This window comes from Cynoglossus semilaevis, chromosome 11, assembly GCF_000523025.1.
Source record: "Cynoglossus semilaevis isolate Cse_v1.0 chromosome 11, Cse_v1.0, whole genome shotgun sequence".
NCBI classification, from domain to species: Eukaryota; Metazoa; Chordata; class Actinopteri; order Pleuronectiformes; family Cynoglossidae; genus Cynoglossus; species Cynoglossus semilaevis.
The window spans coordinates 13,774,481-13,801,068 of NC_024317.1; the positions used below are offsets into that span (position 1 = coordinate 13,774,481).

The 26,588-nt window shown below is 41.0% G+C and overlaps 1 protein-coding gene across 4 annotated transcripts in view; it reads left to right on the plus strand.

The window, feature by feature from the left end:
* Nucleotides 1-23,387, plus strand: part of ephb2b (eph receptor B2b) — a 122,155-nt gene extending 98,768 nt beyond the window's left edge. The window contains exons 6-16 of one of the 4 annotated variants that reach the window (XM_008320750.3): nt 1,942-2,066; nt 3,282-3,444; nt 4,781-4,889; nt 6,299-6,366; nt 7,779-7,901; nt 7,997-8,244; nt 11,912-12,127; nt 12,410-12,559; nt 15,433-15,626; nt 16,324-16,479; nt 17,968-23,387. In XM_008320750.3, coding sequence (XP_008318972.1) covers nt 1,942-2,066; nt 3,282-3,444; nt 4,781-4,889; nt 6,299-6,366; nt 7,779-7,901; nt 7,997-8,244; nt 11,912-12,127; nt 12,410-12,559; nt 15,433-15,626; nt 16,324-16,479; nt 17,968-18,076 — 1,661 coding nt within the window. In that variant the 3' untranslated portion in view covers nt 18,077-23,387. The remainder of the gene's footprint in view (nt 1-1,941; nt 2,067-3,281; nt 3,445-4,780; nt 4,890-6,298; nt 6,367-7,778; nt 7,902-7,996; nt 8,245-11,911; nt 12,128-12,409; nt 12,560-15,432; nt 15,627-16,323; nt 16,480-17,967) is intronic. The other 3 variants (XM_008320751.3, XM_025059984.1, XM_017036729.2) reach the window with 3 other exon arrangements.
* Nucleotides 23,388-26,588: the final 3,201 nt, after the last annotated feature.

Consider the following 26,588-nt stretch of genomic DNA (forward strand, 5'->3'; position numbering starts at 1 on the left):
ACCAATAGCAGGTTTCCAGTCGGTGGATTTCCTGTGAAGAGCCTTTGAGGATGGATAAACTTCTGCCTTTATGAGAGCAGCCACTGAGCCGCTGACTGAGAGCTGCATGTGTGAGCAGCCCAGGCCTGCAGGGGATGAAGGTGGTGCTGGACGCTCGTAAATCTTACACAGGGCCCCCTTCCTCCATGTTTTCACCCACCCACCCGTCTCTTTCACACATACACACCGCAGCCTGCAGGATGGGCCAGTGCTCCAGAGACACATGCCTTTTATCTTCGGCTTCTCTTAGATTTACACTAAAGCCTGGCACCCTGAACTAATCTAAATGCTTGTTGAAGGACGTGAGGTGATCACGCCCACTTGACCTCCGGCTTTACTAAAAAGAATCTACAAAGTTACAAGTCATTGGACTATTGCAGGACTGTAGTTAGGCGCATTTAAATTGGACTCCATTCTGCACTACTTGGAAAAGAAATTCACAAAAACAGCACAGAAATCTGCTGGAAATGGCCAACATGTGTGTTTAGAGGCATTATGGGATGTTGACATAATGAAAACGAAGTCTTAAAATTATAGATTAAATTAGAGGAAACCAGCTGCAATGAGTACTTTGCCCTCATTATTTAGTATAGTGTTTACTTAAAACTTAAACAAACAAATACATTTAGAAATTTTGTGAAATTATTCTGTAATTTAGTAAAGATCATTTTTCATGTTAAAGAAAGTCCAAACCCAGAATAAAAACATCTGGGTAAATTGTATCCAGCAACATCTATTGTGTTATTTATGAAGTCTTCTGTTATTCAGGAACAATTTATCATTTATGAAAGCATTTGTTGAGAGAATTGTCAATACAGTGAGTTACTACTATCTCTGATCTTTGGTTCAGTTGGAGGCTAAAGTCTGAAAGATCCAGTAAAACCCTTTACAAAAGCAGGTCCAAGCTGCTACGTCAGCTCTGACCATATTTGACCCGTAGGTGGGGTTTTAGTTTGGTGTTGTTTATTTTGTTTTGTTTTGTTTTCTGAGGGATTACAGTGTTGGCCCTGCATCAGCTGTCACCCTGGATGACCACCTGTGTGGCCTGTGCCTCTGTCAGGATGGAGACGTCAAGAGATTGCTAGTTGGAGATTTAGTGTTTTCATTTTCAGTCGCAGTTTTGTTTAAAAAAAAATCCGATGATCCCTGCTGAATTATTCCTAGTCCTGCATCAACTTCCAGAAGCTTGTCCTAAATCTTCTGCACTTCCAAAAACAACTAAGGATGATAAAGTATTTTAATTGTTGATTATAATCTAACAAAATTGAAGTTAACATTTTTTTCTTGCCTATCTAGCTCTACATTGAAATGCTGAAATAGGAACTAATTTATTATGATAAAAGCATTAATGTCACTTGTGGTAATAAATAATGGGGATGAAGTAACCGTTGTGTTTGTCTACTAGCCTAATAAAACACACAGACAAAGGATCACGACTAAACCAAACTGTTATCTATAAGTAAATGCTTCAAAATTAAATTAGCCTGTAGGAGACAAAGGAGTGTCTCAGCTTCACTGGCTTTTCTGGGTGTTCAGTTTACATTTGGCCGACAGAGCTGTAATAAGATGTGGTGGTGGTGGTGGTGGTCCGCTGCTCGCCAAGTGATTTATTTACAGAAGCTGTTATCAGCAGCATGTCAACGCACAAATGAATCATACGAAAATCACAGCTAACGCAGGGAAGTCCCACGAGGCTGCTGCTGTGATCTGAGCCCAAACAGTGGTGCTCGAACATGCCGTGGCAGAGGCGGCATTTGTTATTTTTTGGGGGTGATTTTTAATTTGATTTTTAATATGAATGAATGACAATGTTGTAATAAAAGGGTGTGGGGGGCAGTGATTTTACACTGATTGATTTGTCAAAGATCTCAAAATGTTGACTTTTCTCTCTTTGTTCTACAGCTCCATCTACTGTATCCATAATGCACCAGGTCAGTCGCACCGTGGACAGCATCACTCTCTCCTGGTCCCAGCCTGACCAGCCCAATGGCGTCATCCTGGATTATGAGTTGCAGTATTATGAGAAGGTACTGTCGGTGTCCTTCGTACACTAATCCATACAACCACGGGATCCACGCCCTAGTTTTCTATCCGGCTAAAAAAAAATCATGTGCTAACCTATTTGTTAAGTTGCGCCTTCATACTCATCATTTGCATAACAGCACATCCTTGGAGGCAGGTCCACAAAGTAACTGAGCTCTGCTTAGAACCTAAGCTCGTTCTTTTTCATTTACAATTACAGTCAGTCACTGGGAACCCAAACCACACGCAGCCCTGCAGTTGGGCCACAGAGAATTGATGCTCCGAGACTTGTGGTTGAAACAATGGTGCACTGACGGCTGTAAAAATAGTATTTAAGAGGCGAGCTGCTCAAGACTGCATTCTTTCTCACAGGAGAACTCACGGTCTTAGATGTGTGTCGAGTCAAGAGCTGCTATTACTTAAGATAGACACGTAGACGCAACAAACACGCACTGGCGCATACACAGAGTCACATCATGTGTTAAACCTTCATCTACACGTCGAGCCTATTCACTTTAAAATGGATTCCAGTGTCAGTGACACTGCTGGAGAGAGCTGTCATAACAAACGCCGTGGCTCCTGCTGCGGCTCCCAGGTCTGAACTGAACATTCGTTTGAAGGGAGTCGGCTGAAGGAGCCTCAGTCCCTGCTCTCAGACCTGTCAGCATTCTGGAGAGGAGCAGGGTGGCAGTGAAATATCACTCTGATCATCAGACCAAACAGTGGAAAAAAGCAGCCTGACCTGAAACTGCCACCGAATTCTGTCTTCTTTACTGCAGTTGTTGGATGTGTCGATTGTTGGACTCCTGCTGTTTTATCCGACATTATTCTTTCTGTGACAGAAATGATTGCTTTTGTGGTTTCTGGATTTGTCTTTAACAAAAATTGCTATTTTTTTATACTCTTTTTAAACAGATTTTACTTTTATTTCGTTTAGTTTGGAGAATAATTTTCAAATAAACCTTACAACTAATAGTATTTATTGTACCCTAAAATATAAAACAAATGTGTTCAATGTGATATATATATATATATATATTTATACATCATCATAAAAAAGAGAAATGCCCAGTGACACTGTTGCATCACATTGTTTTCAACTGTAACTTGCATATTTATGCAGATGACATTATTATTATTATTGTTAACCATGACTACTGTAGTACTGTACTCTATACTGTGTAGCGATTTAATAGTATTGTTTCCTTTCTTGTCTTTAGGAGCAGTCAGAGTACAACTCCACCACCATCAGGAGCCCGACCAACACCGTGGTCATCCGTGGCCTCAAACCAGGAAGCATATACGTTTTCCAGGTCCGGGCTCGAACCGTGGCCGGGTTCGGTCGCTACAGCGGGAAACTGTACTTTCAGACCATGACTGAAGGTGAGCGTTCACGTCTCGATCATCATTTTCACACACAATAAAACTTGGGTCATGAACGCAGCTAAAATGAATGTTAAATATCGTTAAATAAACATCCTGCTCACCTTGAATTGAATGAGTGAAATTCCTCTAAGTATTTATTCGCAAATAAGTCTTTGAGGAGTTCTTTCTTCACAGCGGTGAGCAGAAAATATGCCTCTGACTCAAAGATGAAGTCAAATGTTTGTACAATGGCACAACCCGGAGTGAAAGAAACATTTAGTAAACATCAGTCATGTAGGTTAATGTCAGAGCCAAGGCCTGGGTTTTCCCCCAAGAATCTCTCATTTCCTTCAGCCTGCAGAGCCCAGGGCCATCATTAGCCTCAACGCTTTGCACAAAAAGGCCCTGATGCTGCCACACGCACAGACTCCAGCAGTCAAGATACATCAAACAGAATCACAACTGTGAAACAGTAAATAAACCAAGGTTGTTTGAAGCCCTGTGTGCGGCTCATCATTATTTCATCAAAATTGTCCTTTAAATTTAAATATCTGTTTGGTTGAAACTTTTTTTTACAGATTTTTTTTTCATTTTTCTGAAAGACTAAACATCAGTCATATAATAAAATGTATCAATGAATGTGAAAATTCTTCAAGACATATGGCAAATTTCTAAATCAAATCACGACTTAAACCTTAGATTTTTACACACACACATATATATATATGTTAAAATGTTGCTATAGTGTGTGTAAAATACAGCAGGTGTATTGAAAATTGGTGATGACTAATGGATATACAGTTTGTGTCCATGTGTTAATATTAACAAAAAATTAATCTGAATATTATCAAAATTAATTTAATTCTCCATAACATTACAATATAACTATACATACAATGCTCATTGGTTATATTAGTAAAAAAAACTTAAATCAGTTTTCCCAAAGTAATTAAACATCATTTCAGATTTCAAAGAAAACCATTTATTTTATGGTACTTGCACTTCTCCAAAGAGGGCTCTGGATCTGGCTCTGTCTCCAGTCGAATCCCTGCTCTTGGCTGCCCAGTCCATCTGGGTCTCACCCAAACATGCTCTCTGTGCTCAATTCACACAATTTTCTGACAGATGATTTGTCCGTATCCGCGCCATCTGAGCACATTCATTGTGTCTGTGAAAACGGGCCTCGCAGCCAATCAAGATGCCAAGTTGCTCGGTGCGTTCTCCCAGCCGTATGTCAGTCTGTCACCCAGCGCTCCCTCCATATGCAGCAGCTCAGATGCTCGTCCATATGTCTCAGCCTGTGACTCTCTAAATGTGTGCGCCGTGTTAATGTATGTGTTTCCCCTTGTAACAGAGGAGTACAACACTAGCATACAGGAGAAGCTGCCACTCATTATTGGATCAGCAGCTGCCGGCCTGGTCTTCCTCATCGCTGTGGTCGTCATCATCATCGTCTGCAACCGGTGAGTCAGACCTTTTCCTGTCTCTATAAAAAGTTGACTGCCTGCAACACTTCTGCAAAAAGGTCACAGAGTTGGCAATGTTTGGCTTTAGGGTTTTTTTATCAGTAGAATAGTAGAAGTGTGAGAATGCTGATGTGAATTCTGGGTTCAAGAGGTTACGCTTAGAAGATATATGGTCGGTGCTGGTGCTAAAAAATATGAAATGTTTATTTTGTTTATTTTGTTTTAGTTCAAGTGTAGCTTAGAGATAAACAGTGTTTGTAGCTGCTTAGTTATTGGGGTTGATCCACAAGTGTATTAGGTAGATTTGTATGGTTGAAATATAACTGTAGTATCTTACGTTATGATTAACTAAACTGTATAAAGGTGTAATTTCATAGTCTAACCTTGTGCATTTACATTCTGATGTGACTCTGCTTCAGTTACTTAATAAATTAACTGCATATTAAAGGCAACAACACAGTTTTATTTACAAGATCCACAACGTTATTTTTCTTGTTAGCCATAATGAGCTCTGTCTTGCATTGATTGGTTGTGGAGAGGCACCTAAGACGTAAGTGCAGGATCAGTATTCTTTTGTGCTAATGAAATAACTTAAAAGGGTCCAAATTATTGTACATGAAGGATTTTTGGAATATTTAATTGCACGTTATACAAAGGGAAATATCGTCAAATAAAAGAGATAATTTTACATGTAACAGCACAGATTGTATAAAAAAAACAGCCCCTACAGGAAATTATTGGAACTGCTACCCAAACACAGGATAACCAACCACTAATTTTTCATATCTTAATTTATATATTGCAGCTTTAAGTATAGTTTAATAAGTCATTTGACTTATTTTAATTTGATTTTTTAATCACTGTGATGCAATAAGCATGTGTCTCCCCTGGTAAATGTTATGACACGTTACTGTCATGGTGTGACAGCCAGTGGGAACACTTTAATTAAAAGTAATGTAAAGCCAGGGGGCGCTGATGCTGTTGTTGTAAAGAATAACTAAAGCAGAAGAAAACATACAGCGTCAATGATTTCATTTACGCTCCTTGGAGACCGGGAGTTGACCATTGATGTGCCTTTAAATGTGAGGGTTGTTTGTCAGTTTAGGTTGTTCCTGTAATGCACTGGCAACCAGGCATGATTGTGTCCCTGCCTTTTTGCCCAATGTCTGCTGGGATTGGATCCAACCCCAGACCTAATAGCCCTAATCTTAATGGCTGGTTACCATTTCCAGTGCAGCATAACATTCCTTGCTTTTTTAATTTTTTTATCTGCATAGTTCTGTCGTTGTTTTGTACTGTGCTATCTTCAAGCCCAGGTAGACCTGAGGGTGTTTGATCTGTGCTGCTACCACACCCTGTTACCCGTCTGTGAACCAGAGCTAGAGTTTCTTTGTCTTTTCCACCAGGAGGCGTGGCTTCGACAGGGCTGATTCTGAATACACAGACAAACTGCAGCACTACACCAGCGGCCACAGTGAGTAAAAACCAACCCCACCCCTCCCTGTACCACCTCTGGTTATTCTCCCAGCACCAGGCACACCTGTCTCCATGGCTACCGCCTCACACCGTTATCTCCATGGCTATCATTCAGCTCTCTGCTACCTCACACACCTGTCTCCATGGCTACCACCTTGCCTGCTGGCGTCCTTGGCTGCAGACCAGCACAGCACCACTTAATTTGTCCCACACTCACCAGAGCTCCTGCCTGTTGTTTAACTGCTCATTTGGAGTGTGTAGATTTAAAGGCATCAAAAGAGTCTTCTTCTATGTGTGTGTGTGTGTGTCCTCATCATTGTCACATTTCACCATTAGATGATTCCATTGTGGTGAAAATAGGTCACTTTTCTGTCGCCCCCAGGTCCATTTGCATGTTAATGTCACACAAGTCATTTTCCTTTGTGAAAAATTCATAGTGCTTGTGATTTAATGGAGTTTGTAAATGTATTCTTTCATCAGAGATTACAGAAGTGATTGACCTAAATAAAGGATATTTTGGAATACATCCTTCAAATGAAGAATGAGTTGTGTCAACAGTGGAGCTAATCTACCTTTTTCTGGCATAAGAGACAGATTACAGATATAGATTTATCTAGAAGCCTTGGCAAAACTTTGTCATTTTGTTTAGGTACTTCACAACTGCAACTTTCCTCATATTTTGTTTGTGAGCTGTAAAAGAAAAAAAGCGACAGTTTGTGAGTGTGTGACAGCTGAAGCCAAGTGTGTATCCTGTCCTCAAACCAGTAGCATGTCAGGTTGATGCCCTTGTTTTTGGTGGTCTCTGCCATGGAAGGAGGGTGGTCCTTTGAACAGTGCCTCAGAGCAGGAAGTGATTGTAGGGTATTAGTTGGAGGTGGGGGTGGAGACTTTGCGTGGTCGGCTCCTCTCCATCTGTTCATCTCCGCAGCACGGTTCTTCAGAGAAGCATGCCAGGTTTTCGGGGCGACATGCATGCTCTTCTAGCTCTGCAGCATAAGTTCAGTATCCTTTCAGTTAGCCTCAGACCTGATGTGAAGGTGAGAGACAAATAATCGGATTTAAAACTCAGGACTCTTAAGTCCCCGGAACACTTAAGGCCACCTTAAGCCAATTTACCTGCCATCGGGGCTTAGGAGAGCCAATTTATTTCTTGGAGTGAGGCTGAGCAATGCTGATATAGTGCTCAGTCGTGCACTACAGTACATGTGTATATGTACACACACACACACACACACACATACAGCCGTATACACCGGGTATGTGGTTAATATTCTAAATCAATTGTGATGTAAAGAAGAAATCTTATATTTGTGTGAGTGCAATTTCTTCCTAACAACCCTGACGGTGAGAGCTGTACACTTGACCAGGAGAGTCAAATATCGTATCATCTCCTGTTCCCTTTTTTCCAAGTGACTCCAGGAATGAAGATATATATTGATCCGTTCACATACGAGGACCCCAACGAGGCTGTGAGAGAGTTTGCCAAGGAGATTGATATATCATGTGTGAAGATTGAGCAGGTCATCGGTGCAGGTAATGAAAAACTGACTGACATTTTGATGACACAGTGCTGGCTTTGTAATAAAGCCTAGCTGCTACTCTGAGTCTAAATCTAACCGCTTCAACAGGAGAGTTTGGAGAAGTCTGCAGCGGTAATCTGAAACTCCCGGGAAAAAGGGAGATGTTTGTGGCCATAAAGACTCTGAAGTCTGGATACACTGAAAAACAGAGGCGGGACTTTCTGAGCGAGGCCAGCATCATGGGGCAGTTTGACCACCCCAATGTCATTCACCTAGAGGGCGTGGTCACCAAGAGCAGTCCGGTCATTATCATCACTGAGTTCATGGAGAATGGGTCTTTGGATTCTTTCCTCAGAGTAAGAGATTTTTTTAAACTCTGTTTGTCAATTATTGTAGATTTCTGAAATAACATTATTTACTTAGTTCCCAACAGTTCCAGACCTCGGCGAGTGGGTTGATGAAGTGACAATGTTCAGTAAAAGGCTGAAAAATAATTACTTTTTTTACATCAAGAAAATGTCAACCGTTGTACAGATGATTGTGTGATTTACAGGGTAGAACAATTTGGTCTGATAAAGAACATTCTATTAATGTTTGTTATGGTGCCATGTCTCCATTGGAGTTTTCGAAGTAGATCAATTAATTCAAGTTTTTGTATTTGTTTACACAAGAAAATGTAATATTTATGCCCCAGTTGAGGCCACTCTTGTGTGTTAACACTGAAGCATCCTTCGTTAGTAGTAATCTAAGAGAAATAAACTGCTGTTTGGAGTGATATCCTCCAGTGGTGTGCTTGCAATGGAAGATTGCAGCTAGTAAAATGTTTGATAGCAGACTGACATCAGCTGGTGAAACTGCTGACAGCTCTGCAGTTAAACTGCTCCAGCTCCAGCTGAAGTCATTTTCTCAGGCTGTTACAACAAACCACTTTACTGCAGTGATCCAGCCGGTCTTCATTCAGAACTTTACTGTGATGAGATTAGGGGGGGAAAAAATTATATGATGATGACCTCACATTCACCAGGGTTTGCTACAGTAATACGCTGTGCTACCTGCTGACTGCCTGTCAAATTACATCCTCAGGCCAACGTTTCTGCTGTGCAACGCAGGTATTAGACCGACCCAACTTGACTGGACTAAAACTGAGGTTTATTCACCACCTCGTCAATCATCATTTCTATGAATGGAAAAATAAGCATTCAATTCATCATGCTGTCTTTCACATGGATTAAAAAAGCTTTGTAATCTAATATTATTTAGCCTGATTTAGTCAGAAGAATTCAATCCTTCACTGCACGTTAACAGATGCGTGGTTGTACTCGGCGTTTTACATCTGTGCATATATGAGCAATAACTAGACATGGTTTATACAGGACATTCCGTTGTGGTAAGCTGTAAGTAAATGTTATTACTCACCAAATCAGCAGCTCTCACCTGCGTGTCTGTGCAGCATCATGTTTAAGACTCAGACTCCTGGTGTGTTTTTCAATTTAAGGCAGTCTGGAATAACAGAGCTGGATATCATCAGTTAGTTCAACACCAGAGAAGTTTGTCGACGTAGAGACGTCTACATCTGAAAAGTTTCCATGTTTACGACCTGGATAAATAAACACAGTTCAGTTTTAGAGCTTAAAGACTTGAAACAAGTTGTCAGACTTCAAGTTTTACCTGAAGCTTGTTTTGAGATGATATACTCCACCTACCAGCTGCTGGTGGAAGTGGTAGACATTTCTTTAGGGAATATATATTTGTGTGTGCGTGTGTGTGCTTTCACTGTAGTTGTTCTTTTTGGATAATAGGCACTTAATAACTTTGATAAAATACTTCAAACCTTTTAAGTATTTAAAAAGAACATTCAATATTTGTACTTGTTGCCCTTAATAATTAGTTTACCCTGAGGGCTAATGTAGAGAAACAAAAGCTGGAAGACTGACTTTTTAAAGAAAACATCTGGTTCGTGGACCCCCGGGTTTTCAGGTGGCTACAGACTATCGTGCCCCTGTCAGCAGGTCCACCATGTTACTGGACCTGCTCAGCCAGGACAGAGGGCTTCTTTCCTGGACGAGGGAGGGCTTGAGAATTGTTATTTTTATCTTTAGCATCAAAACCCGATTTACCATTCAACTCACAAAATAATCCCAAACAGGCTAGGAAAATGTTGACTGTTAATGAGTATGAGGTTCTGCATCCCTGCCTTTAACTTTTGCACAGTTCTGTATATGCCTGAAACTGTGTGATTAGATAAGTTAGGCTGTGCCAAAAACTATATTACAGTATATTTACATTATATGTATTTACTATTAAATTGACAAAAACATTTCTTTACATGAATCTGCAGTGCCGGAAAAACATAAGCAGCACTTTTAAACTGAAGACACACTTTCCCTCCCCCTTCATTCACACTCTCCCACCGTATAAAGCCCTGTCTGACAGTCAGTTTCAACATCCTCCTGAAAGACCACATCAAACCCGACCTATAGAAAGACACGTGCACGCTCCTGCCCGTGCACAGCTATGAAAGGAATCTGGGGAGCGTGTATTGGCATTCAGCGGCCGACCTGTGAGACTCAGAGCATCAGCTCTTTTCTGAATCTGATCACCTAGTGAAGGGTGTTTGTGTATATGTAGATATCTGCTAAACACATTTGACAGCAGTTTCTATTCACACCAACAGGGCGGCTCTGCAGCACCTCAGCCTGATAGTTTATGACAACAGATGCTGACGGTGTCGAAGCCTCTGAACAATGCTCTGTGTCGTCTCAGAGGTGATTGGAGGGTCATTGTTTAGAATGAAAGCTTCTATGAGCTGCTGAGAGAACTGCAGTATTCCCTTTACTCTTGCCGCCGCTGCAAAGAAAACTGCAGTATGAAGAGAGCCAGGAAAGGAGGATGCATTGATCTAAGCCAGGCTGAGTTAGTGGAAGAGAATCAGAGAATATGAAACATTCCTTGCATGAATTATTCAAACAAATAAATTATACATGGTTTAATACCAAATTGTAATTTTTTCCAGCTTAGTCGAGCATAAAGACTTTGGAAGAATCCCTCTAATTAAAGTATATGCAAACACGGCACTCTGATTAGGTGACAATGTGTATTTGTGAGAAGGATTTCATGAATAATGCATCCTGGTTAATTGCTGTGGTACACAGAGAGGAGCAGCTTGGTGCGAGGAGGGAAGCATTCACTTGGATAATGAGCAGCAAAATGTTTGAAAGGGAAATAGGCCAATGGAGCGGTCATGCAGACTCTTGATACGACTGTGCTCAAGGCCCCGCGCGCCTGCTTTTTATATTCCCTCTCTTTGCTTTCCCGTCTGTCCACACCCGGCCCTGAGCTGCCGTGATCAGCTCTCTGGAATCTTCTGTTCTCCAGGCCTCGTGGTGGGTGGTGGGGAGAGTGCAGGTGTGCACAGTTGGACGCACAGCTGCAACACCGCTCCAGACGCTCCCTGTACGCGGGGTAAAGCCCCTCACCAAACCAGAGAGGGGAACAGCTGTAGACAGACAGCCAGGCCCATGTTAGCTCCGCCCTGTTTGGTTGTAGAAGGTTAAGACCAACCCAAACTTTGCTGTTTTTTTGTAACCTAACAAGGCTTTTAAAGAAAACAACTTCATATATAAAGGTTAAATGTTAATCATGTATATGATGAACACTATTGGTGATATGATGAAATTTGAATGTTATTTCAGAAATGACTGGAATGATTGATTTGTTATAATTCATGAACCAGACGGACTGATATTAGTCTTTGCAGTTATTTTTGTGTACTACTACTTTTGTTACTGTACACATTTAGAACTAATTGCTCCCATGAATTCTCTGACAAACTTGTACAGAAAACAGAAAAGGTGAATGAACTGAGTAAAAACATCACCATTACATGTTGCTTAATCACGTAATATGACATGATATAATTCGACACAACTACAGTGAGGTGACCTCTGTGAACTATTGTCAGCATCATAAATTCATCATCAACATTTATCATTTATTAAACCCCTTTCTCTGGACCTCCTGCAGCAAAACGACGGTCAGTTCACTGTGATCCAGCTGGTTGGTATGCTCCGTGGCATCGCCTCAGGCATGAAGTACTTGGCAGATATGAACTACGTGCACCGTGACCTTGCAGCAAGAAACATCCTGGTCAACAGCAACCTCGTGTGCAAGGTGTCCGACTTTGGTCTCTCGCGCTTCCTGGAGGACGATACCTCGGACCCGACCTACACCAGTGCTTTGGTAGGACAACGATCACGTCTCATTTCTCTCCTCACAAGATAAAGCAGGGAGAAAATCACTGAGACAAGGTCAGGGATGTAGTTTGAAAACACGTCTGCTCCGCTCTGATTCATGTCTTTGCTCTTTTGCTGCCAGACAGTTGAGTTCAGTGCTGAGTTTTTGACATTTCTACCCTGTAATCTGTGTTTAAACCAGCATGGATGCCTCAAATGCTGACTTTTTTTTAGTGTAAGACGCCGTGACAGTTTAACATCCATTTTCTCATGACCTTTGTGTTGTCAGGGTGGAAAGATCCCGATTCGATGGACCGCCCCTGAAGCCATCCAGTACAGGAAGTTCACCTCTGCCAGTGATGTGTGGAGCTACGGGATCGTCATGTGGGAAGTCATGTCCTACGGAGAGAGGCCTTACTGGGACATGACCAATCAGGATGTGAGTATTCTAAACACACGTTTTACCGTCAAAATCTCTGAATGTTATTTACAATTTAACAACAACTTTACTTTGAGTTTTGCTCTGAGCCCGACAGTCCTCAGAGAAACATTTCCGGTCATCGTCATCTGCTTTCCCATAACCAAACAGTGGGTTTCACACGTGGGTTTTATATAGAAATGTCTCTATTGTCACCACAGAGACATAATCAGATCATTTTAAATGCACAGCAGTGCTCAGTGGACAATTTCTGCTCTTGACTGGAGCCTCCATTTCCTATCTCCCTCCGGGTAGCGGAGGCGAGAGCAAATTATGGGGAGAAGATAATGAAAATAGTTTGAAATTGAAAGTGAGAACACTAATGTGCTAAGAGGGAGTGAGGACCTGAACGCTTATCTTATTAGCAGCTTCAGATAGTGTTTCTGCTCCATTGGGGTGCTCCTTCGGCAGTCTCATGAATGAGATTAATCTGAGCCTGAATAGACTTCCTTTAATGGCCCTGATAATGAGCAAGGGATTGTACGTCCTCATCACAAGTGTCCTCCAGGTTGTTCCAATCTGTTAACTGTGCCCCCCAACAACCAGTGATGTCCCCCAGACGGAGGCAAACATATTTTTAGGGCGGCTCCTGCAGAAAGATAGAGATCATTAACTACTTTTTAAGGGTTTGAATCAGGTCATCATTGGTGAGTAGACATGTCAACGTGAGGATTATGTTCTACGCCAGACCCGACTCCGGACTCAATGCACCTATTGATGCATAAGATCACTGTGCAGTCAGACTGTAATTACTGACAATGTACAAAGAACAAAACAAATTCCCAGATAAAGTGTAATTGTTTAGTTTTAACACACACACCGCTCAGTGTACTGAAATGTGAGTGCAGTTTTGAATTTGTTTTCTAACAGGCAGACGAAATTAACATATTAACTTCTGATCACTAGTTTGTGAAATAAATCAGAATAAGTATTTGAATGCATTTTATTGCAGAATGTATTAACCAATAACCAGTCTGTCCACTTTTTTGGTTGCGCCCCACTTCTATTTCATAACCCGTTTGACGCACCCCCAATTCCCAACAACTTAAAAAATTGCATCAAGGAAGCATGTTGAAGTGACCGGAACCAAAAAGTGTATTTATCTTTATTGTATGGGAAAATCCCATTTAAAAAAACTCCCCAAATGACGTCACTTTTTTTATCCCTCGCACCCCCTAGTGGCAGTTCGCACACACCCACGACTTGGCACGCCACACTCTAGGAATCCCTGCTGTAGTACACTGTGGTCATTTACACACACTTCTTCTTCAGGCCTGACGCAAAGCTTGGCGTCTGACTAAAATCCGTCAACTCTATGAAGCTAAACTTAGCGTTATTCTTTAGCTTATTTTTCTTGAAGTTTTTCCATTTTATAATTCCGTCATGTGGATTAGTTTCAAATAAAAACAGGTGCAAAACATATACATCCAACCTGCTGTTATTTGTCTTTCTGTTGCAGCAATATACAGATTAATCATGACTAATCATGACTAATCCACAGCTGTGATTAATCAGATTAAAAAACATTACAGTCTGACAGCCCTAGTTTTTTATGAACTCCCAAAGAGACAGGGTGTCAGAATCAGGTTTCTCAGTTACTTTGCCATTTATGTGGAAAAACAATGTTAAGATACTTTAGTGCATTTGTAGGAATCACCTCAAATACTTTACGACAGCTGTTTGTAATAACTGTAAGGTCGTACGGTTTTTGCCCTTATAAGGTTGAAACAGACATGTCATGTTTTATTCTCTTTGTCTAAACCGTGAAGTACCAGTATCCTCAAACGTCTGTTTTCGTCTGTAAGTCAGTTCACAGGGTAGGGAAGGCAGAAAATAACCACATGAAGTCTGACTAACACTCAGAGAGCTCTGATTTATTGTCACAGTAGTCGGTAAATAATTTAGTAGCTGATTACTAAATGATTAATTGTTGCAGCTCTAATGAACAGTCTACGACTACGATGGTTGAACACAAGGGTGACTGCAGCAGTCGTGTTTCTCTTCCACACAGAAGAGAACACAGATGCTCATTTAACAACTGTGTACTTTTGTACTACAGTGAAAAAACTAAAACTTCAAAAATCAAATCAGTGTTTTCTCAGTGTTTTCATGAATTCTTACATTGTCCTTTGGCCCCTTGTGAAGTTTGTGATGTTTATTTGAGTTGAGAGCAGTTCCACCAAAAAGAAATCATTTTCCCCCTCAGCGTTTCATATGGTTTCATTTAAAGACAGAAAAGTGAATATTTTATAAAGAAATTGTTGAGATATTACAGAATAGAATCCTCCTCTAACCTCTGAGGTCCTGCCTGTGTGCCTGCTGAGGTTTAGTTTCATCGATAGGAAGAAACAAGCTCTTTGAACTTAAACATGAAAATGTGTGAGTCAAAAATGCTTTTTTTTCCTTGTAAATCAAAATGACGATGCTACGACAAATGTATACATATTCTTCATCAGAGAATTCTAGAGCAGAGCATTTTCACCAGGGGCCACATCAGAAATACATTGCCCCTTGAAAGGCAGGCCGTAACTGGAAGACTGTAGGAATGTGACTGCATAACTTATTAATGAATGTTTCTGCAATTGAATATTATTTATTCAAAGAACAAATATAGTAAACTGCTGTGTATTAAGACAACTTTTTATTTATGAGGTAAAGAAACGTAGACCTTAGTTTAAGGCAATTGTCACCTTTTGTAATGGCTACACCTGTCTGAAAACTTTGACTAACTTCTGATTCTACATTGTTATACAATTTATCTTTCTCCACTATTCTTCTTCTCCTTTTGTACAGTGTCACACCAAACCTTAAGTATTCTCTGTCTCCCCCTGCAGGTTATCAATGCCATCGAGCAGGATTACCGACTGCCCCCTCCCATGGACTGCCCCAGTGCCCTGCACCAGCTCATGCTGGACTGTTGGCAGAAAGAGCGGAACAATCGTCCCAAGTTCAGCCAGATTGTCAACAACCTGGACAAGATGATCCGTAATCCCAACATGCTGAAGGCCATGACTCCGTTATCGTCAGGGTGAGCGGCAGAAGAGCAGTTGATTCAAGAATTACCCTACAGTTAGCACGAATGTTAATGAGTTTGAGTTCTCCTACTTAAAGCATAATTTTTATTGCAGCACGATTATTATTTTCTTGTTTGTGGAGGTGTCACACTGAACAGCACACGGGTCGTGGCATGATTTTATATTCATGAGGCTGAGATTTAGAGGAGTTTAATCCATGCCCCTGCCTCGGTGCCATCCATAACACGCTTTGGCTTTGACGACAAACACACTGTCTCTTGTTTCTGCTTGGCGCCGAGCAGCTATGTAAATGAAAGCCATTCGGTTAGATAGATCCAATCCTTCCCACAAAGGCTGCGGGCAAATACAGGATCGAAACGGTTGTGTAATTCTCAAAACAAAACATTTTGAAGTGTTTCTGCTCTGAGTGTTAGTTTCCTTTGAGAGACAGGTTTTGCTGATTTTCATCAGTCCCAGCTGTACTCTCAGTTGTGGCAGCGGCGGCGGCAGTGGTGGTATTGCTCAGGAGCCAGATTTTCTACAGATGCTCAGAGGATTTATTAGCTCCCTGAAGCTTTACACAAGAAAAAGAAAAGAATATGGGTTTATGGAGACTCTCTGAGATTTTTTAGAAAATCTACTTGTTTGATTTTCAACTCGTCTATTTGTCTTTTCATCATTCCTAATCACTCCTGTCTCTGCCTGGCTCAGCGTTCACCTCCCTCTCCTGGACCGGAGCATCCCCGACTTCTCCAGCTTCAGCACTGTGGACGAGTGGCTGGACGCGATAAAGATGGGCCAGTACAAAGACAACTTCTCCAGTGCAAACTTCAATACCTTTGACGTGGTGTCTCAGATGACTATGGAGTAAGTTTTGGGTGATGTGACTGTTGTGGGTTTTCTGAGTCTTGTTTTCATAAAGTCGAACAAAGCACAAGACCCCGGGGCTCGGCGTTAAAACACGACGGTCTGGATCTTATTAGCTGATCATAATATTTCTGTTGCAAGGCTCTAACAGTGGGGGCAATAGCTCAAAGCTACAACAGCATCCTTTATTCTCTGTGTCGTGTGTTTAGAAAAATTATTAAAGTGTGACGCCATGCAATGGTGTTGGCTGTACTACCCAGAGAGACACAGACAGAACTCATTTCCTGTGAATGAAGGACAGTCAAACGAGCGAAACATATACACCCAGAGAGGCTTAGATAGACGATATTTCTTTGCGTTAGTCTAGTTTGTCCTGGTCTAAAGACTGAGAGTCCGTCTGGTTCACACTGTTCATTTATTCATTTGTCGTTAGTCATTGGCTGAGGCCGAAGTACAACCTGGACACTTCACCATCTCCCCATTCACACTGATGGTCAATTTAGGATGAACAGCTAACCTATTACTGCATGCTTTAAAAAAACCTCCTAAAGAAACGCTGGAGTTTAAATCCATGACCTTCTCTCTGAAAGGCAAGTGTGCTACCCACTTCACCCTCTGTGGTGCCCTCCACCTGGTTGAAATCTAAAAAAACCAAGTGACAGGTTCATTTCACTTCCTGAAAGAGGAAGTCGTTCAGGCGACTGAGTTGAACTCCACACCACGGCCGATCGAAAACACAGCCATTAAATAGATCTGTGGCTGAATGACTTCTGCTCCTCAGATGAACCCAGGTATAAGTGAGTCACGGTGAATCTTATCAGGTTCATTCTGGAGCTTAAGACGTCGTCAGATGATGAATCAGCCGACAGGAAGGTCGTCTTTAACAATAAGGTTGGACGTTCGATTGGTTAAGATCAGTCAGTGAGTCATTCAGCCTCAATGTGTGTTGAAGACACAAATAAAAGTATTGCTGGTTAGGTCTTTATTTGTTATGTTTAACAGTGAATTATAATTAAAAAGTGGAACTAAATCAAAATGAAACATTTATTAAGTTAAATGATAAGCAGCCAAATAACCCATAATGAAGTATTTATCTTTGATATGTGATGTCATTATTATGAGATTTTTCTTTCGAAAATGAGATCATTCATTCATTTAGCAAAAACAATTTATGCGTTCATTGATAATGAACACGACCGTTAGTCGCACCAAAGCCACTGCTTTGATTAAAAAAAAAAAAACCCTGTCGTTGTGATTTGTCATATTTAATGATCTGTGGGAAGAGTAATGTGTTTATGACATTGTTTTTTAGGCTGGATGTTTTTCTGACCTTGACATCAGCATAGAATAAAGGAGGGTTTTCTGTAGTTTTCCATATGTTTTTGCCTTTAATTTGCCAATTTGTAAAGGTCTTCAGTTCAGAGATTTGCTTTAAATGGAGACGTGTGAAAACATCCTCCTGACAACAGCTTCTTCTGTCTCTCACAGCGACATCCTGAGGGTGGGGGTGACATTAGCGGGTCACCAGAAGAAGATCCTCAACAGCGTGCAGATGATGCGGGCACAGATGAACCAGATCCAGTCAGTGGAGGTTTGACTCTTCGTGGAAGAGCAGAGGGAGGAGGAAAAGGCTTTTTTTTTTTTTTAAATTTTCCATGTGACAGTGTCTGGGCTTCCCACCAGACGATCATTCGTCTCTCCACATCCCTCTCTCCTCCTCCCCTCGTCACCCTCGTCTCTCCTTCCTTGAAGTAAGTAATGGAGAGAACGTTCATGTGATGAAGCTTCCGAGGGACAACAGCCAACAGCCCACCTCTAAAACCTTAACGTAAATTTAGATCAACCAGCGACACATTTCTATCTTCTATCTTCCACCGATCCTCATTTGATGTTGAACATTTACCGTTTTCAGTTTGTTTGTTCTGATGAATTTGTAAAGAGTTTTTTTTTTTAAAAGGACAAAAAAAAGACAAAGTGATAAAAGTTTTGGAGCTTATCTAAATGTATAGATGATATAAGGTTGTACATTAGATGAACTGAGTAGGAACGCTCCCCTTCAAAAAGGGCAACAAAAAAATGAAAAAAACCAACAAAAAAACAAAACAAAAGAATTGCTAAAGCGATGAGACAATGTGGATATTATGATCTGAAGTTGATTTTTGGAGCTGAGAAAATGGAGTCCTCTTCGGCCTTTTGGAAGGAAGCGCCACAGAGGAGAACCGAGGAGCTGGACGTGCGCTTCCAACTGTTTTCCCAGACGACAGAAGAAATTCCAAAAGAACAACATGTAACAGACGAGCTTTGGCAACCGCCGGCGTCCAGACTCTCTCGCTCCGCTCCGTTCAGGACATTTACGCAGTGAACTCAATCATGAAAAAAGAGAAACTATTGCTCTTATTTCAAGGATTTTTTTTCCTTTTCTATTTCGTGTGATGTGAAGATTCCCTCTCTCCATGCTTCCTCTCACTACGGACAAAAAGTTAATTTGCTTTGTTTTACAGTGAGTAAAAAAAAAAATCGCAGTCTGCCAAACAGAACTCTCTCCATCTAATCACAGCCGTGCTAACGACGACACAGTGACTCAGAGACATTTCCGTTGTTCCGTGCAGGAGCTGTGCGAGGATTTTGTGGTATCTCTCCATTTTCTGATGAAAAAAAAACAACAACTTTCTCCACAAAGGTGCAGTTCCACCTGTTCTGTCCTCCTCCCTCTGCTCCAGTGCTGGCCGTGCACAGCCACGTGCACGTCCGCAAGGTCGCTCCGGAAGTGTGGGGAGTGTGTTGTGATGGCATGCTGAGTGAGTGGTTAATTTCACACTGCTTTGATTTGCTGCAATTACCAGAACAGTTTGGTACGAGCTCGGGTTTTGAAACACTTTGCTGAGAATAATGTGTCCGCACATAAACTTCGACTGTTTTTTTTCTTCCTCTTCTTCTCCCAGTTGTGCTCTTCATGTTTCAGGTATTTTATGTTTTCATTACCATGCAGGATCAATCACACACTAGATTTCCCAATCAGGCTTTTGTAAAATTAAACACACGGTTTTATAAGTGTTATATTAGTGCCGGTTTGTATGGGTAGTTTTGAATGGTTTTTATTTTCATCTGATCCTTTTGTTTTTTGGGAGGGTTGGGGGGCCATGTTGGTGAATGAAGACCATGTGGATGACACTGATCTTCCCTGCAACGGGTTTAGATTTGACTCTACAGGCAGTAGCTATGTTTACTGTATGTTTTCCTGTGGATAGAGCTGTCCGTCGAGGACAGGGTTGTCAGTTATTGTCTGTGTGTTTGTCACTGATGTGGAGAAATTGATGCAACCCATAGGGGCCGCAGTGACTCCCCTGGGATGATAAATAATGTGGCTGGTTATGTGTACAGCCAGGATGTCATATCAACAGTGCCCACCTCCAACTGGGATCTGATCAGAGACCTGACAACCAGACATGGACGTCCAGCTGTGAGTCATGGGTCAGATGTGCGCCGTCACAGCGGGGTGGCCCCACCCTGATCACAGCCACTCTGTCCGGCTGCTGATTCCCTGTTTCTTGCCTCCATCAGATGCACACACACACACACACACACACACACACACGCTCACGCTCTCCTACTCACTCACACACGGGGCTGTCGACTGCATGTCTGCAGCTCCCACTGATCTCCTCCCAGTCTGCTCCCAGCAGTTGTTTGGTTTTGTCTTTGTGAGTCAAAAAGCATCAACAGCAGCTCACAAACTGACACACAGCATTAGAACTGCTGCTGCCGCTGCTGCATCCCATCTTCTTCTGTGGAAAAAAACAAAACAAAAACAATATTCCTCCAGATGTTGCCTCATTCACATGAACCAGATCCTCTGCTCTGGACCAGATCTTTTCTGGTGTCACTCCAGGCAGCTGGAGCACAGAGACCCTGCTTCAGAAACCCTCTCTGTTGCTCCACTTTTCATCATCCCACCTTTCATTGTGTCTGCCCGTCCATAGGATTGTAGGCCAGGAGTGGAGGGATTTTCATTCTCTTCATGCTCCATAATCCTCTCCGGTTATTTCCATATGCAGCGTAACACATCAGAAGGAATATTTCCCTGGAAGCTTTTATAGCATGTAAAACCCAGGGAGGAGAATAATGAGCTGTTAGTCATAGTGGAGGAGCCAGGGGAAAGGGATGCTGTGACCTAAATGCCACTGATGCCAACATGCATTTTTCTTTCTCAAAACAGGGCTCACGACTGTCTTCCTTTCCCACATCTGAACAACTAACTCCTCACTGCTTTTCATTAGGTGAGGCCAAGGTTTTTACGTGTTCTACTAACACGGCAAAAATTCTATCTTCAAACTCTTTGTGTTGCCGGAGAAATTCATCTCAAGTCCACACAGGGAAAGTGTTACTCTCACTCCTTTTACTCCAGGCTTCTTTTTTTTTTTTTTTTATTAAAAGCCATTCAGCTGCTTGTCAGATGGACACTGACAGGTTATGAATCACGCAATTATCAAAACTTGGCTCCAAGGAAAGACGCTCTGCAGGACGGTTAGACGTACTGTTTTTGATAAACACCAGGCTGGAGATGATTCTTCTGTCAGGGGTTTTTATTTTCCTGAAGCTGGGAGAAAAAATCTCATCCCCCATTTGTACTGTTTTCAATTTGATCTGAAGGAGTCGTTGAAGAACTCCTGTTCCAGTTCAGAGTGTTTGTAAAAAAAACACTAATATTTGTGTTGTATTATTTAGGCATCACAGTACAAACAGGTAAATGTGGGGAGTTAGAACGGATTGTTGGGACATGTCACATTCAGGTGCTTCAGGTCATCCTGGCTTCCTTAGTGTTCACCGACTGGTGACGTGGTTGGAACTGAAGCTGTGAAAATGTCCGGTTTGGACGTCGATGTACATAATCTCAGTTCTTCCCAGAGAGCTGGAAGTCACTACGGTGAGTTTTGTTTTGTTTTGTTTTTTGTTGTTGTTGTTTGTTTTCCTGAAACTCGGTGACTCAAGTCGCACATAAGTTGACTGCAGTGACTTGACTTCAGACTTGCTTTTAAAGACTAAGACTTGGGGCTTGGGATTTCATGAAATTATTGTTTGCAAAATTCATGTTGTATACATGAATATAATTTGCGCAACATGACAAAACACTCAGCATGTTAAGTCAGGAAAGAACTTTGGTTATGTAGCCTAGGCTACCAGCTAGCTTCATTGCTAAGCGGTGTCTGTGTGGATGTAGGGTGTTTGCTGTTCTAGAAAAGGCTACTGTTGTGATATCACTTCCTAAAGATTTATGATGTAAGAAAAAAAAATTAAACTGTATTTCAGTTGCAGTTCAGACTTGAGACCTGCCTTAGACTTATGACAGATGACTTGAGACCTGACTTGGCATTTTTCCTTAAAGTTTTGAAAAATAAAAACACTTGGGAAATAAGATTTGAGACTTGCCTTGGTATTACCCCTCAAAGACTTCAAAGAATTCAATACCAAGACTTGAGACTTGACTTTGCATTTTCCTTTGAGTGACTTGGACTTGGGGAATAAGATACGAGACTCGTCTTTGTGTTGCCTCTCACAAATTTGAGAATTGACTTGGACCTAAATACAAAGATGTCAGACTTGCCTTTGTATTTCCCCTGAAACACTTGAGACTTGAATACTAAGACTTGAGACTTGGAGTAGAATACAGTGACTTGCCATAACCCATCATAGACTTGAGACTTGATTTGGTTTTATCCTTCAAAGACCTAAGTCTTGACTCTGACTGAGTCAAGACTTAGTCAAGACTTGAAAATGATTTGTTAACATTTATGAATTTTAAGGAACTTATTATTTCCTTGCTGAAATTTCCAGTGGTACAATATTTCATCCAGACATCAGTGGTGGTAAATGTGCAATTCCAGATTTGCATGTACAGATATTAGGATTGGAATGTTTATTCCCTTTAGGCTCACAGCTTTTAAAACATTGTGCTTCATGCTGTTCATGTCACGCAGAAAGAATGTGTGTTCAACTTTACAGATGAGCTTTAATGGCAACCTTTCCTACGGTCGTGGCACAAAGGTCCCGTCGTCTACACATATAGACTGGTTTCTCTGCTTTAACTCTATTTTAGTTATTGTCTTTGGATACTGTAGTAATGCAGTACACTTCTGGTTTTTACATTACATTTGCCTCCTGCAATGTTCACGCTCCCTGCTTCTTTTTTTTTTTGTTTTTTGTCTTGCCTCCCCCTGCATCTGTGAAACGATCCAGCCAGTCCTGTCCTCACTCTGTGCCAATATTTGAAGGACGGAGAAAAACCGTTAAGTCTCAGTGTTACAGTTACACGATAGTGTGCATAAACAGAAGCCGTGCCAGGCTGCACCCACTGCTGGGCTGCTTTCTGAACGCACTCCAGCTCCAGTTTGGTCAGAGCAGAAGTCGTCAGCCTTCTGAGGTGGCAGACAGAAAATGGCTCCTGCGTGATGGCTGGAAGCATGAAGCACAGAAGCGCCCTCTACTGTTGGGGTGGTGAAAGGACAGATTTTTGTTTCCACTTCTTTAGCCATCAGTAGATGTTAACTGTGACTCCACAAAGCTGTGTTTTTCTGTCGGCAGGACGAACTGTTACACACACCACCAGACCTCTCCTGTTTGTCTCTGTAGTGTTCTCCATCACCACCACCTCCACCATCACCAGCATCACGCCAGCCGTTGGCTCATGCAGACTCCACATGTTCCCTCTGCTTTGTTGAAAACCCCACACTGCTTCAGACCACTGTGACTGATGTGGGAAGGTCCTGTCTGTCTGTATAAATGTATATTGACTGTAACCCTGTGAATGATGTAACAATTTCATTATTTGTAATATTGTCATTGGTCTATTTTCTAAAAATGGAAAGTCCAACTTGACTCCTCAATAAAAATAAGATCTGTTATAAAAACCATCGGTGCAACCTGGTCAATTTGTTTAAATCGTCTGTTGAACGAAATTCACATTCAAATTCACTCAATTCTGCGCATATAATGTAATGTGGAGAAAACAAAAATTAATTGCTACCTTGTAATTTCTTTAAAACAATTTAAAAAAATGTTTTGTTACTTTAACCTTCAATTTTACAATTATTCAATCACATTTAATTCAACTTTTATCAATATATTAAAAACCTTAATTTGACACAGAATGCTTATGTGTTATTGTATTTACTACTATTTATTATTGAATTTATTTATATTAAAACGTATTTTTAAAGGTGTATTATTTTTTGTTAAATTAAAACAAAATTGAACAAAATCTGGAATTTGTCCCAGATTTTTAATTTTTTTAAATACAAATTAAATAATTAAAAAAACTGCAGTTTAAATGTTAAATTAAAAAGAAATAGCATGAGTCATTTTTCACAGTTCAACGATAAACACCACTCTTCTACTTAAATAAAATATAATATTACATTTTGTAGAATGTCTTTCTATTTATTGTTATTGTCTCTATGAAAAAGTAAAACATTTTCTGTAATAAATAAGTTAAATATAAAGATTCAAAGTTGACTTGTGCAAACAGTAAAGTCAGTAACTGATGCAGACGCTTGACAAGTTTGCTCTGTTTTTCCCCATTTACTTTATAAAGTCTTTAAAAAGACAAAATTATTTAATAATGCGAACAAAGACTTTTTTTTTTTGAGAATCCACAAAAGCCACATTTCAGCCCGTACGTATTGGACTCACAAACGAACAGCTGCAAATACTTTTGCAGACGACTTCTGGGGTCAAACTGAGGAGCGAGCTCGCACCACTTCTCTCTGCGCAGCTTTTCCCCAGAGCCAGACTACTGCACATTGTTCAGAGGATTTATGTCAGAAGTGATTTGACCAACAGCGTTGCCGCCATCTCCCCACAACTCAGCTCCTCGAGTGGAGGTCAGACTGCCTTCACCTCACACTCAGATTTTGAAACCTCATTAGCGGTCGACGTGTGAAAGGCCGCAGACCCCAGACTGACCCGGTGGAGAACGACACGTGTGTCTATGTGTGTTTCAAGGTTTACCCCGTGAACAACTAAAGCAGACTCACAGGAGTTTCTACTGCGAGTCTCGACCACCCGCAGGTCGCTGCACCTTCCCACACCTCGGATCGGCTGGGTGCAGCACAGGAACCAAGCCGTGGAGGGAGTTGTCATCTGAGCTGTGAGTGTGAGGAAAGGAAAGCAGCTCTGGGCAGATTTACACGGTGTTACGTGATTGATTACTTATCAAACAGTAGCCGTGTTTCCAGGTGGTGTGCTGCTACCGAAAACTAAAGTGCATTATTTCATCAGCTGAAGGATAAATTTCAGTTTGAGACAGCCGGCGAAAAACACTTGATTCTCTGACTGACAGAGGGGCTGAGGATGAGAGTGATTTGTACAGGTGCCAGCAAACTTCTACTCTGCTTATGGACCATAAATCACTGCCATGTTGTCCCTGTGACCATGTCGGCGTGAACACTGGGAGCCTTACACCATGGTTTACACCACAGTCAGAAGTTTACTGTCATGTTGTACACATATAACTACACTAACCTGTAACTCTGAGTCACTCCTCAGGCCCCTGCTTCTTAAACAGCACCCCCCTTTGGTAGGTAGAACTATTGTCAACTCCTACATCCCACCTGGACATACTCGCTTATGCTCCAAAACTCTACTAAACTTTGTTTAAAACACTACACCTTGAAGTTCTCATGATACAGAGGAAATAAAATGTCAAAACTTTGCATTTTTTTCCAAATTTGGCATAAATAAGTAAAATAAAAAAATGTGCTTCACTGCAAACCTAATTTGCTTTACTGCAGTCTGTCTGCAGGCTACAGTTAAGCACCAGTTCCATGCCTTCCTATAAGGCCCACCCCCCACTTTGAGAACCACTGCTTTAAACTGTATATTTAACAGTGAAACAAGATAAACAATATACTAGAAGAAATATCCCCTGGATAAATGTTTATTATATATATATATATTTACTGTAGAAAATGATGAGAAAAAATTGACAATGTGAAAATAGTCTTTAGGCATATTAAGATAAAACACATATACATACTGTACATACATATACATATAGATACAAAGCACAAATACATGTACAAGTAAAGTTGCTGGTTTAAATCCCTGTGACTTTATAACTATTATTTTGTAAAATGATATTATCACATTATTATTTCCACATTTTAAATAATTTTCTTAATAAAACTGGATAACTACAGACACATTCACTTTTACTTGATAATCGAAAATCAATTTTTGCGGCATGGTGTAGTCTAGTGGTTAGCACTTCTGCTTCACAGCAGGAAGGTCACATGTTAGAGTCCCACCTTTTACTAGCTGACCCCCCCCCCCCCCCCCATCCTGTTTCATGTGCGCCCCATGTGTCTGTAAATCTTTTCCTTCACAGTCAAAGTTTTTTTTTTTATTTGCCGTACACCTGCTTCTCTCTACTTCCTGCCATTTATTAGTCACGTGCCTATTCACTCTGTGAAGTTGTTTGTGTCTTTGGTTCAGTTGGATGCTGTTTCGTCCATATGGCGCCAGCATATCAAGCGAACCACTTGGAGGTGCACCAAGATTTCCCTTTTTGAAGAGGCTCTGTGCTCAGCTGAGGTGCAGATGGTACCGTTTACATATGTTCAAGTGATTCACACTAAAAAGAGCAACTGCACTGGGGCTGTTTCAGCTGAACCAAACATGATCTGTGTCTGAATGCAGCCTGAAAAAAACAAAGATGTGATTCTGGGCTCTGACAGAATTTTTTTCTCCAAATGTTCAACCTGTGAGTCAAAGGGAAATGGAAGTTTTAATTTTTTTACCCCAAAGCTTTCGACCATCACAAAACTGAGAAATGGTATTAATCCTGTGTACTGTCACAAAATATATGTTATTATTAGTATTATTAAAATATTACATTTAAATTTAGCATTTTTTCAGTTATTATTTATAAAACACATTATTAAAATGTGTTAATAATAACATTATTGTTAAAAGGCCACAGTCAGCCGCTGAACCACAATTTGGTCAGGATAACTGTACATGGTAAGTGGTATGGTTTTCAACCCTTGGAACAAAAATTGTAAGACTTTTTTAGATTCATTTTTAATTCAAAACATTCAAACTAATTTGAATAA